Source organism: Rutilus rutilus (genome assembly GCF_951802725.1).
Source record: "Rutilus rutilus genome assembly, chromosome: 1".
Lineage (NCBI taxonomy): Eukaryota > Metazoa > Chordata > Actinopteri > Cypriniformes > Leuciscidae > Rutilus > Rutilus rutilus.
In genome coordinates, this window is record NC_140209.1 from 63151520 (window position 1) to 63166057 (window position 14538).

General features: G+C 39.6%; 1 protein-coding gene across 1 annotated transcript in view; it reads right to left on the reverse strand.

Annotated features, from left to right (window-relative positions):
• Positions 1–14233, reverse strand: part of LOC311304990 (transmembrane channel-like protein 6) — a 34884-nt gene extending 20651 nt beyond the window's left edge. The window contains exons 1-6 of the mRNA XM_084432410.1: positions 14086–14233; positions 7496–7610; positions 7285–7407; positions 5155–5298; positions 4256–4532; positions 3014–3101 (exon numbers count right to left, since the gene is read on the reverse strand). Coding sequence (XP_084288536.1) covers positions 3014–3101; positions 4256–4532; positions 5155–5298; positions 7285–7407; positions 7496–7595 — 732 coding nt within the window. The 5' untranslated portion in view covers positions 7596–7610; positions 14086–14233. The remainder of the gene's footprint in view (positions 1–3013; positions 3102–4255; positions 4533–5154; positions 5299–7284; positions 7408–7495; positions 7611–14085) is intronic.
• Between the last annotated feature and the right edge of the window lie 305 nt (positions 14234–14538).

Consider the following 14538-nt stretch of genomic DNA (forward strand, 5'->3'; position numbering starts at 1 on the left):
TGATTTACTCCCGGAGTATGGAAGAACATCGTCACCACGTTGCGGAGGTCCTGAAACGCCTGAGGGATTTCCAGCTTTTCTTGAAGGTCGAAAAGTGCTCTTTCCATCAACCCTCAGTGCAGTTCCTTGGATATAACATCGACAGCAGTGGCATCCGGATGGACGAGGGGAAGGTGGAAGCCATCCGCAGCTGGCCCATACCCACCACCATTAAAGAGCTCCAACGATTCCTCGGATTCTCCAATTTCTACCGCCGTTTCATCCAGAACTACAGTACCATCTCCAGTCCACTAACTCACCTCCTACGCAACAAGCCCAAGTCTCTGTCCTGAACACCCACTGCCACTCAAGCCTTCGAGTCCCTCAAGGAAGCCTTCATCTCCGCTCCCCTCCTGATTCATCCAGATCCTGAAAAGCCCTTCGTCGTGGAAGTTGATGCCTCAACCACCGGAGTGGGAGCGGTATTGTCACAGCAGCAGGGGAACCCAAGTAGACTTCATCCATGCGCCTTCTTCTCCCGCAAACTCAACCCGGCGGAGGTCAATTACGACATCGGCAACAGGGAGCTGTTAGCTGTCAAGCTGGCACTTGAGGAGTGGAGACATTGGTTGGAGGGCGCACAACATCCATTCGTGGTGTTGACGGATCATAAGAATCTACAGTATCTCAGAGACGCCAAGAGATTAAATCCACGACAAGCAAGATGGGCTTTGTTCTTTACCCGGTTCAACTTTACCATCTCTTACATCCCTGGTTCCAAGAATATCAAAGCGGATGCTTTATCCCGTCTCCATAGTCCTGAAGAGAGTACAGAAGAATCTGAACATATCCTGCCTGAGAAACTGTTTGTAAGTCCCATCACCTGGTCTGAGGAAACCCTGCCCTCCTCCAATGTCTCCACCAACACTCCGCCGGGTTGCCCACCAGGATTGATTTACATCACCCGGACACGACGCATCCCTCTCATCCACACTTCTCACACGTCCCTGGGCACTGGCCACCCGGGGGTCAATGAGACCCTCTCGCTGCTAAAAGAACGCTTCTGGTGGCCTAACATGGCAGCGGATGTCAGAAGGTACGTGAGAGGTTGCAAGGAGTGCGCCATCTCGAAGAGCCCTCGTCATCTTCCCTCTGGCAAGCTACATCCTCTGCCCGTTCCCAACAGACCCTGGTCACACCTAGGAGTTGATTTCATAACAGACTTACCTGTTTCAGATGACTGTACCTGCATTCTAGTAATCATCGACAGATTTTCCAAGTCTTGTCGTCTAATTCCCCTGAAAGGACTCCCCACTGCCATACAGACTGCCGAGCTGATGTTCAACCACATCTTCAGAGTTTATGGAATTCCAGAAGACATTGTGTCTGATAGGGGACCTCAGTTCATCTCCAGGGTATGGAAGGCATTCTTCTCACTCCTAGGTGTGACCATTAGCCTTTCTTCTGGTTACCATCCGCAGTCGAACGGGCAGACAGAGCGGAAGATTCAAGAGATCGGACGTTTCCTCCGTACCTTCTGTCATGGCCACCAGGACTCTTGGAACCAGTTCCTGGGTTGGGCCGAGTACGCACAGAACTCTCTACGACAACCTACCACTGGACTCACTCCCTTCCAGTGTGTACTCGGTTACCAACCCCCACTGTTTCCCTGGACTGGGGAACCATCGGATGTTCCTGCAGTCGACTACTGGTTCCGAGAGAGCGAGAGGGTTTGGGACTCAGCTCACCACCATCTGCAACAGGCATTGCGCAGACGTAGGATGACAGCCGACCTTCGTCGCTCTGACGCCCCTTCATACCAACCAGGTCAGAAGCGGGCCGTGGAGGGGGGGGTAATGTTACAATCACGCCAGACTCCACCTTCACCCAATCACAACGCACCTCCTCTCCTGAATACTGATCACACACACCTGCACGTCATCTATTCATCAATCTCCTTCAGCATTTAAACCCCGTTCTCACTCTCACTCATTGTCCGGTATCGTTTGCATATAGACGCTTCGCTGAATGCTTACCTCCAGGACTCCTCACTCTACTTACCTGTTCTGTGGCTTCCTCTCCCAGTCTCCCTGTTCACCTCGTGGGTCTTCGTCTCCTGTGTTCCCCAGTGTCTCCTCCAGTTCCGGTAATCCCTCTCCGCTCTCCATCTACAAGAAAGACATCCTTAATCATCCAAGTCATCATCATCAGGACTGTATTCAGATCTACTCACCTTCATCTGCACTCCGTTCACTCATCTGGTTGTTTACAATAAACTCTCATTACTTCATCCGTGTGTCTGCCCCTTCTGTGTTGTAACATATATATATACATATATATATATATATATATATATAAATAGTAAATAGTAAATGATGCATCTTAATAGCTTGGTAGAATGACTTTCTCGCTTATTAAACAGACAAATAATGTGTTGAGAAACAACTGAAGAGTGACTTCGCCTTGTTGTTAAAATGTATTGATTTGATATTAAATGAATTAGTTATATATATATATATATATATATATATATATATATATATATATATATATATTTACTAACCATTACTTGTCTTTGTCTTTAGTATATCCTTTCAGTTTAGCATGTCCTAGTAAGTTTCCTTATGGTACTTTTACATGAAATGCACTAAAAACGTTTTTCAAAGTCATCAAAAACGATCCCCGTTCACACTGATCCGTGGAAACGACTAAAACACTGTATTTTTCGTGCCAGGCCAGTAGTTGGTGATGTCACTTTGTAAATAAACACTATGCGTCTGTAGACTGAACACGTAATACGCATGTGCATGACATCACCGTTTTCACAAATTCATGTTTTTGTAGTTAACACAGAGATAGTAACGGTATCGGTCCGAATGCAATGTATTTCCATGCCTCCGTGTACGATCACACGTCATCAGCAAGTTTCAAATCAAGTTCATTTAAACACTATTCACGGAAATTACCAGATGTAATAAATATATAAATAAATACGTATTAATGTTAATCTGAAAGTTACGGTGCAAAAAGTCACCTTCAGGAAGCAAGCTTGAAACCGATGGCTGCACAGGGCTCTGCTTTCAGACAGAGGCTGTTCAAGCTCCCAGGACAAGCACAAAGCTCTAAAAAGACACATTTAGATAAGGTTAAACAAAGACTTGTACAAAGAAATGAACAATTTTCACACAAAGAAAAAATTAATTATAATTTCCTAAATACATTTTTTTAAAGGGATACTTCACCTCTGGAAAGATGAATGTGTATTTAAAATGGGTCATTTATGTAGAAGGTACAGTCATTTATGTATGAAGAAATTTGAAATTATTTTTGAATTTGGAGCTTTCTAGACTGAGAAAAGCCAGAAAATGTATTTTTGGTTTGTGGATGAAAGACAACAACTCCCAGAATGCACTTGCTTCGCAGCCCTAGGAGGCCACTCCCAAGCCACGCCTACCAGTAAGAGGGCGCAGTAAAAAACAAGGCTAGGCAACTAGTGAGTCTCCGTGGTGACGAGTCTGCCCGGGATTTCGAGATCGCCCAAAATGACGATTTTTGCGTCATCTGAGGTTTTTTTCCAGACAAAAAATACATAAATCTCTCGTCTCAGGGGGATATGAGGGTGGAAAGCACGGTAATTCGAAAATACTACAGGTTTTCTACTAATACAAAGCTTAATGCTAAATCCTGAAGTATCCCTTTAAGAAGCTTTAATGTTATGTAAAAGTCAGTACTGTAATGAATTCTGTACCTGATCTCACGCTTCTTAAGGCCTCATTATGCTTCTGCGTCAACTCCACGGCGTAGCTACGTCGTCACTCCTACGGCGTCGTGGCTGTTTTATGGTTCTGCGTCGGGTTGCATTGCATCGCGGTGCATTTCACCGCCAGAACGCTAGGTGGGGTGTGGTTCGCGAATCTCTTTGCTAGTTTGTTTTGGTTCCGTGCGCTGGTTCCGCGCGAGCGAAAGAGAGAGAGTGTTGTTGCCCGTCTATGGTTGTTGCAGCTGGAGCTAATCGACGTTGAACAACAAATGTAAATAAACTTTTTTTCAAAACAACCATTGATCTATTAATGTGCAATGAGTAAAAAAGCACGCCAAGAACAAAGGGCAAAGGTTTAAGTATACAATAAAAAAAAAAAAAAATAAGAGTAATAGGTACAAGAAACACACAATATAAAACTGAAACACAATATAAGTTAACCGTAATATAAAACATTATCTAAGAAAATGAACTATTTACAAAAGTGCACTGAATCACGAGGATGCAAATGTTCAGTCTTGCTCTCTGCTCTCATACACCAATCGAAGCCCTTGCGGTCTGCGTCGCCTCGACGCGTAGTTACAATTTTTTGGAGGTGCACGTCGAGCTACGGCGGAGGGGTTGGAGAGGGGTTCGCGGCGACGCAGAGGGGTCTGCGGGGGTACGCCGTCGATTCGACGCAGAAGCATAAAACAGGCTTTAGAGACACTAAGAGGCATTTCACGCAACAGACGTACACTTTCTCCAGCAGGCAAATCTTGTAGTTTATTCAGCAGCTCCTCATCTTGGGTAACTAGGACCAGGACACAGAAACAAAGTCAGTGTCAGTTTACTGAGGTCCACTTTAATGTGAATAAAGTTTAAACATTTGCACATTTTCCTCTCTCTTTCTTGTTGCCATACAAAGTTCTGTGATGAAACTCTAGATGGCGCAGGCTGGTCGCTCCTCAACTCAATCTGCTTGCAATCACATCATTCTCTATAGGGCACAGCTGATTGGTAACTGCTGTATTTGAGCCAATGAGCTCAGTTGGTCAGCATTTGCTGTAGTAGTGCAGCATGCTTTCAGAAACCCTCCACCTTCCCCAGCTCCACCTGTCTAGATCCACTACTGGTAATTCATGCATGTTATATTGTACATTACCATGCCAAACATTGAGAGAGTTGTCATGATATAACTGCCTTTAAGACTTTTATATATAAGAGTGTCATTAAATTGCAGAAGTTTAGAACGAGTCGTCTTTGCAGTTCAGCTTCATTAAACTTTCTCACTGTGGAGGAACTTCGGAAAGTTACGGTGTTTCGCGCCACATCAAATTATTTTATCTTAAAAGATCAAGGAAAAGTGATTCCTCATGATATGAGCCCTGTTTGATTGAAACGATTGGCATTGTGAGTGTTTTACTGCTGCAAACCATCATCAGCGCAGTTCTCCCGCTCTCTAAACACATCCCGGTTTGCAGCGCTGGAAGTGGTGGAGACAGGGTTAGGCGCTCGTCGTCTTCGCGTTTTGTTGGATCGGCTCTGGTTCTGGGAGAGCACAGCCGTCTGATTCCATCCTGAGAAAAGACACTGTACACTTAACTATGGAAGCTTGTTTCCGACACAGAATAAAACATTGTGACCTTTTATCTCACAATTGCGAGTAAACATCTCGCAATTTTTACTTTATTTCTCAGAATTGCGCGATATAAAGTCGCAATTGTGTGTAATAAAGTCAGAATTGTGGGAAATACACTTGCAATTCTGCCTTTTGTTCTCGCAATTGCGACTTTATATCACACAATTCTGACTTTATATCACACAATTCTGACTTTATAACACAATTGCGACTTTATATCACGCAATTCTAACTTTATAACACAATTGCGACTTTATATCACGCAATTCTGACTTTATAACTCGCAATTGCGACTTTATATCACGCAATTCTGACTTTATAACACAATTGCGACTTTATATCACGCAATTCTGACTTTATAACTCGCAATTGCGACTTTATATCACGCAATTCTGACTTTATAACACAATTGCGACTTTATATCACGCAATTCTGACTTTATAACACAATTGCGACTTTATATCACGCAATTCTGACTTTATAACTCGCAACTGCGACTTTATATCACGCAATTCTGACTTTATAACTCGCAACTGCGACTTTATATCATGCAATTCTGACTTTATAACACAATTGCAACTTTATATCACGGAATTCTGACTTTATAACACAATTGCGACTTTATATCACGGAATTCTGACTTTATAACTCGCAATTGCGACTTTATATCACGCAATTCTGACTTTATAACACAATTGCGACTTTATATCATGCAATTCTGACTTTATAACACAATTGCGACTTTATATCACGCAATTCTGACTTTATAACTCGCAACTGCGACTTTATATCACGCAATACTGACTTTATAACTCGCAATTGCGACTTTATATCACGCAATTCTGACTTTATAACACAATTGCGACTTTATATCACGCAATTCTGACTTTATAACTCGCAATTGCGACTTTATATCAAGCAATTCTGACTTTATAACACATTTGCGACTTTATATCACACAATTCTAACTTTATAACACAATTGCGACTTTATATCACGCAATTCTGACTGCAATTCTGACTTTATAACACAATTGCGACTATATCATGCAATTCTGACTTTATAACACAATTGCGACTTTATATCACGCAATTCTGACTTTATAACTCGCAACTGCGACTTTATATCACGCAATTCTGACTTTATAACTCGCAACTGCGACTTTATATCACGCAATTCTGACTTTATAACACAATTGCGACTTTATATCACGCAATTCTGACTTTATAACTCGCAATTGCGACTTTATATCACGCAATTCTAACTTTATAACACAATTGCGACTTTATATCACGCAATTCTGACTTTATAACACAATTGCGACGTTATATCACGCAATCACACTTTTTTATTTTTCATTCTGTGGCGGAAACAAGCTTCCATATTTAACAGTGGAAACAAGAGTTAATGAACACATTGCTATAAAGTGGAGAAAACTATCCTGTTTTGAACCTCAACGTACAGTAGCTCTGTTACAAGTAACTACAAGTAAATTAATGTATAAATGGCATTGCATTTGATAGGAAAATTAAAATTTATTTAAAAAAAAGACTAGCAAAAGGAATAGCGAATGTGATTCTCTACATCTGTGTTACTCTGCTAGGACACCTGAGTGAACTTCGGGAAAACTGACCGCACACATGCATTAGAAATCACAAGCTGATTAAAATAAATCCCAAAAGTCCGTTCAGAGGAAATTTACAGAATCATTCCATGTGCATTTAACTGAGTGTGAAGTGTACTTACACTACTTAAATTGTAATTTAATATGAATTACATAAAAAGTTATTGACGACGGGCCTTTGAATTTAATAAGTTTATCTAAATCTGCCTATTCACAAGGGTTTGTTTGCAAATACTATTAAGTAGTAAGTTTAATATAAATTAAAGTTCCTTGGGAAACCGCATCGAAACATTCTCTCACTGATAGAGCGACTGGGCATGGAAGACAGGACCCTCTGTGTTGAAGAGGACCAGCTATTCCTCTGTTTGGGCTCATGGTAATGCTGTGCTTCTAGGTCTTCTCGATCCCCGTGAGGCAGATCAACTACAAGACAAAAACAAGAAGTTATTACTTCCCTCCGATCTTTTATTAATGGGATTTACACCAGCCTGTCTGTATGGTGTGTGCCCACATCTCACTGCTCTGTGTGAGCTCCCAACAGCTTCCAGCTCAATCAGGTCTTCATCTTCAAATCCATCGGGAATCATCTCCGTGATCAGGGATGCAGCCATCCAGACAGTCTAGAGCTGTGTGCATCAGAGCAGAAACTGTATCATTATCAGGAATCAACTTCCTTATTAAAGGGATAGTTCACAACGAAAATTAAGTCATCCTAGGTGTGTATGACATTCTTCTTTCAGTCTGCCGGAAGCTAGTTATTTTAGTCGATAAAGTTTTAAATATGGATTTTTTTGTTTTACACAAACACAACGCTTTACTTCAGAAGACTATCATGGATAGATGCACTTTTATGATGGATAGATGCACTTTTATGATGGATAGATGCACTTTTATCATGGATAGATGCACTTTTATGATGGATAGATGCACTTTTATGATTTTATGATGGATAGATGCACTTTTATCATGGATAGATGCACTTTTATGATGGATAGATGCACTTTTATGATTTTATGATGGATGGATGCACTTTTATCATGGATAGATGCACTTTTATGATGGATAGATGCACTTTTATCATGGATAGATGCACTTTTATTATGGATAGATGCACTTTTATGATGGATAGATGCACTTTTATGATGTATAGATGCACTTTTATCATGGATAGATGCACTTTTATTATGGATAGATGCACTTTTATGATGATAGATGCACTTTTATCATGGATAGATGCACTTTTATGATGTATAGATGCACTTTTAACATGGATAGATGCACTTTTATCATGGATAGATGCACTTTTATGATGAATAGATGCACTTTTATCATGGATAGATGCACTTTTATGATTTTATGATGGATAGATGCACTTTTATCAAGGATAGATGCACTTTTATCATGGATAGATGCACTTTTATGATGAATAGATGCACTTTTATCATGGATAGATGCACTTTTATGATTTTATGATGGATAGATGCACTTTTATGATGTATAGATGCACTTTTATCATGGATAGATGCACTTTTATGATGGATAGATGCACTTTTATCATGGATAGATGCACTTTTAAGATTTTATGATGGATAGATGCACTTTTATGATGGATAGATGCACTTTTATGATGGATAGTTGCACTTTTATCATGGATAGATGCACTTTTATGGACTTCAAATCAGAAACAGCCATTCACTGCCATAATAAAGCTTGGAAGAGCCAGAACATTTTTTAATATAACTCTGATTGTATTCGTCTGAAAGAAGAATGTCATAGACACCTAGGATGACTTGAGGGTGATTAAATCATGGGCTAATTTTCATTTTTGGGTGAACTATCCCTTTAAGGTGTAATTTTGCATGGGATTTATTGGGATGGGAAGAGCCTTTCTTACTTAAACTAGATGTACCGCATGGCGGTACAAAATATGACAGCCGCTCAGGCCTGCACTGGCTTTCCACAAAAATAAATGGCGTGGAGCAATTTGGCTGTATTGCGTGTTTATGTATATAATTTGTATATTTTAAAAGACTGTCTGGAGTATTCCTGTGGATCATGGATAATTTAGAGTTTTGTAATTATTTGCTATTACTATTTAAGTTTTATATCAAAAGTCATTAGTTTAGACACTTAACATCCATAATGTGAAAATGTCACATTCATAACAGTGGTTTTCCCTACATAATGTATTATAAAAATGAGTTTCAAAAACTTATTGTGTTCAAGCAAGTCTTTTTCATGCTACATTGGTAACAACAAACAGCTTTTTAAACAAAAATAAAATAAAAAATTAAACTCATTCCCACTGTACCTAGTAGAACACTTAAGTAAATGTCCCATTGAAATTAATGGGATTTTATGGATTTAGGTGAAGAAAGTGTACACATAATACATTTTGGTCTGTACCATGAAGAGAAAACTGATTCAGCTATATAAACTATATATTTTCTGAAAGCGTAGACTCTCAGGATGTGATCTAACATGGCATGAAACATGTCCCACCCACCTCATTAGTATACTGCCCAAGCATAACACATTGGGTATTGGTAAATCGGGTATATGGCTGATACCTAAAAAAAGTAGTAGTATGTGCATGTCTGTCTGTGTGTGTGTGTATGTGTATGTGTGTGTCTGTGTGTGTGTGTGTGTGTGTGTGTGTGTGTGTGTGTGTGTGTGTGTGTGTGTGTGTGTGTGTGTGTGTGTGTGTGTGTGTGTGTGTGTGTGTGTGTCTGTGCGTGTATGTATGCATGCGTACATGTGTGTGCGCGTGTGTGTGTGTGTGTGTGTGTCTGTGTGTGTATGTATTCATGCGTACATGTGTGTGCGCGTGTGTGTTTGTGTGTGTGTGTCTGTGCGTGTGGATGTCAGTGTGTGTGCATGCTTGCGTTTGTTTGTATTCCTGCATGTGTGTATGGAGGGATTATTGGGTCAGAATGAAAACTAAAAGTCTAAAACTAAAAGTCTTAAACGAAAACTAAAAGTCTAAATTTTAAACAAAAAGTCTAAGTCGAAAACTAAAAGTCTAAATCGAAAATGAATTTGGTATTTAGGATTGGGCATTTTGTATTTAGGATTGGGTATTTGGTCATTTAGCCATTTAGGATTTAGGATTGGGCATTTAGGGATTTAGGATTGGGAATTTGGTATTTAGGATTGGGCATTTAATCATTTAGCCATTTAGGATAATCCCTCCATATGTGTGTGTGTGACAGTATCATCCTAAACCGGCAACCCTTTGCTCAACAGCACCATCTACAGGCCGATGAGTGTACAGTCACTAAATGTGCACATAAATGAATTTATTTTATAAATAATATAAAAATAAGATATAAATAAATATAAATAAAAGCAGAATAATATTGCATTTTCATTTTTTATGGGAAGGGGCGCAAATCACAAATGAGTGATTATGGGCTAGGTTGATGTGGGCCCTTAAGACCAACATACCATAAAAATGTCTTCATCCTCGGTGCCACGGTTCAGGTAGTTATTTAGGAAAAACTGCATTTTTTGGGTTTGGGGGGGCCCATCGCGGGGGGGGGAGTGGCCCCCGGGGACCAAACGAAATTTTTCCGTAAAAGTCTAGTGGGGCTACATGCCCACCAAATTTCATGTTCCCCCGTGTTTCGGTGTCCCTGGTATCGTTGACGGAAAATTCAGTAGATGACAACAAAAAAACAAAAAAAAACTTTGACAATCCCTATATGACCGCTTTCGCTAGCTACGCTAGCGGCGGTCATAATAAACCACATGGATAAACAAAAAGTGTGTGTAATTAATTTATGTTAAATTCAACATCAAATACACAAGCTATCATAACTGTTACATGTATGGTCTATCTCCCATGTCTCATGGGGCCCTATCTTGCACCCAGCGCAATTGACTTTGTTCACCGACGCATGTATCATTCCTATTTTGCACCCGCAGAAAGCGCGCTTTTCCCTCCACAGAAGCACGTCGCTAAACTAGGGAATGAACTTGCGCTCCCTGGGCGGTTCAGCGCAAAAAAGGAGGCGTGTTCCGGCGCAAATTGCACCATTGACACAGCAAGACGACACAGTCAAACGACAAGGACAGATGACAGGAGTAAGTTGAGTTGACAAAGACAAAAGTTGAGTCATGTGGGCAATCACATAGACAGTTAATAGACACATAGACATGGAAGAAGACAGAGGGAAACGACGCATAGTAACGACGCATAGCATAGTCATGGAAGACGACACATAGTAACGACAGAGGGAAACGATGCATAGCAACGACACATAGCAACGACAGAATGAAAAAACACATAGTCATGACACATGCAGCATTGACACGCAAAAGGACACAGTCAAACGACAAGGACAGATGACAGGAGTAAGTTGAGTGGACAAAGACAAAAGTTGAGTCATGTGGGCAATCACATAAACAGTGAACAGACACATAGACATGGAAGACGACACATAGCATAGACAGACAGACATAGACATAGACAGTGAACAGACACATAGACATGGAAGACGACACATAGCATAGACAGACAGACATAGACATAGACAGTCAACAGACACATAGACATGGAAGACGACACACAGCATAGACAGACAGACATAGACATAGACAGTGAACAGACACATAGACATGGAAGACGACACACAGCATAGACAGATAGCATGTCGGCATAATTTCGGCACAAATGGAACCCCATATTAAAGGGAATGTGAGATGATGCTCTGATTGGTTTATTCCACGTTACGCCCAAACCACACCTATGAATAATGAAGCTACTTCAGACCAACCCCTTTTAGATTTGCGCCGGGCGCAAGAGTCACTTATCCCGCCGGGAGAATAGCGTTAAATCAGATTGTTAAAATAGGGCCCATGGTGTTTTTGGTTTAGTCCTGTGACCCAGTTTCCCCCAGTCTGTCTAATTAGTCATCTCCTTCACCTGTGTCTATCTAATTAAGTTCCTTTGGTTTGCTCTGTGTATTTAGACCCTGTGTTCTCCCTCAGTCTTTATCCGTTCTCGTGAGGTTGTGTGAGTGTGCGTCTCCTGTTCTGATGTTCCTGATTCCAAGTTTATTCCATTAAATACCATTCTAATTGTTCTCCTTCGTCTTCGTGCCCGTTTCCACTACACGTTACGTAACAATAACATGCCGGTAATAACTGCTCCTCTATATACTTTTAATAATTGTGCATTCATTATGTTTGACTACCCTTAAAAAAGAGGGTAAAAAGAGGGTTACCCTTGATCTTCGTTGTTTTGAAGGCACACTTAGTGTATAAAACTTAAATTAATGTTTTTAAAAAATAAATAAAATCTGTACTTGCAGACTAGGCTTGACATTAAACGAATAGTTCACTTAAAAATGTAAATTCTGTCATCATTTTCTCACCCTCAAGTTGTATGAGTTTCTTCCTTCTGCTAAACACAAAGGAAGATGTTCAGAAGAAGGTAACCAGACAGTTGATGGACCCTATTGACTTCCATAGTAGAAAAATGAGTGAGTAAATTATGACAGAATTTTCATTTTTAAGTGAACTAATCCTTTAACACCCGCCAAATGCGTGTGGATTTCAGTAGTGGCGTGTAACGAAGTCACTCCTTATAGTCACTTTGGCCTGAAAATAGGTCTAATAGGTTAGACAACCTTAGTCCTGGTCACATTGGAAGTTACCGAGCTGGGGACTATTTTCAGGCTCTGCGTCATATCATTATGCCTGCTGGACTCATGGTACTTGTTTCTTGATTATTACGCAGGAATGAGAGTATAGTTCCTAGCCATATCAGTCTAGAAAATCGTAACTTTTCATTTTCCGTCGGTCTTAGTACACGATGTAACTACAGAATAGTCAAGTTTTAAATAGGAAAAATATCGAAACTCTTTGGTCATTTTTTTAAGAGAGATGCTAATGGTCTTGTCCGATTCAATGATCTATGCTAAGCTATGCTAAAAGTGGTACCGCCAGACCCGGAGATCGGCTGAATGGATTCGAAAGCGGTAAAACTCAACTGTTTAACTCTGGGGGAGTTGTAAAATGAACCTATTTCCAAAAAAAGTGGAGTATCCATTTAAAAGACAATAATAAACTCAAGTAAACTGTCAACATGTCAGTCTTGGTGAGTATTCACGTAAACATAGTCAGTTGTTTTAAGTTAATGTAAACGGTTGAGAAAGAAAATGCATGTGTAACAGAACAATGGATCTGTGCGTCAGGTCTTACAGTGACAGCAGCCTAATAAACCTGCTGACAAATTATTATGAGATCATATTAAAATTATCTTTATGGCAGTTTTTCACCGTGGTATTGGTGTCAAAATTGTGGCCAGTGAAAATGCTAAATGGAAAACCACTAGCCACAGTGGCTGGTGTACAATGAAGTTAATATCAGGCCCTGCTCGCAGATAATATAATATTAACAAAAGAAAAGGCCACTTAATTATACATATAGAAACTTCACTTTCTTAACACACTTAAGCACTTTTAAATAGTGCACTTTGTAATAATGTCAAATTAAAAGTTTTACTTTAAAGTACAGTACATTTGAACTCATTGTGTTTCAAGAATCTTTTGTCGTGTTTTAAAGTACACTTATTTTAATGTGTTGACTAACAAACTAAAGCACATGTTAAGTGCTTGATTATGTAGGCTACTATGTACTAAATTGCAACTTCATCATTACAAATCGTTAGCCTCATAGCATAATTGCCTAAGTCATTTTTAAAAAATATTACTTAGGCAATTATGCTATGAGGCTAACGAAATGAAGTATGTTTTAGTTTAGGTACATTCAGCAGTAACTTTAACCATGTTTCAGAGACAATAGAAGTATAAAGATCTTGTTACTTAAGTGGGTCAAAAAGCGCTCTAAAGTTCAAATAACTGCATTTAATATACATTTAAACTACGATACATGTTCATTTAATTGCAATTAACATGCAGTTAAGTGTCTGAAAACATTACATTTGGTTCGCATATTCTAAAGTAAATTATTGAATACATACTTTTTGCTCTCGAGTTAATTTTAGTTTGTCCATCAAACCACTTTATCTGCTCATTCAACAACACTCCTCTAAAATGCAGTCCTCAGTAAAGCATCAACAGTTATGATACTCACCTTAACAGCTGCTGCTATACGGAGTTTCAAATGCAGTCTCAAGAAAATGTACGCTGCAAAAAGTACATACGTATAAAAATAAATGAGCGGCTCGTAGTTTCACATTCGGGGAGTGAGCAGAAACACTTCACAGTTGACAGACTGCATCAAAGTGACAAACCACAGTCAGCTTAAAGGAGGAAGAAACAAGAGTCTTAACAAGCAATACTCTCATGCAAAGAAAAAAATACATCCATATATATATGAATGATCAATATATTAAATGATTTAACGGTACAGAATAATATATTACAATAATATATTGCAATAGGAATTGGCGCTTTTCATATATTGAAAATATATTTACTAATATATCATAATGTAGCCTAGTCATTTTATATTCAGCCTAATTTACTTCATAATATATACGTAGATGTGTATGTGGTGTACTGCTTGTGTATAAATATATTGCAG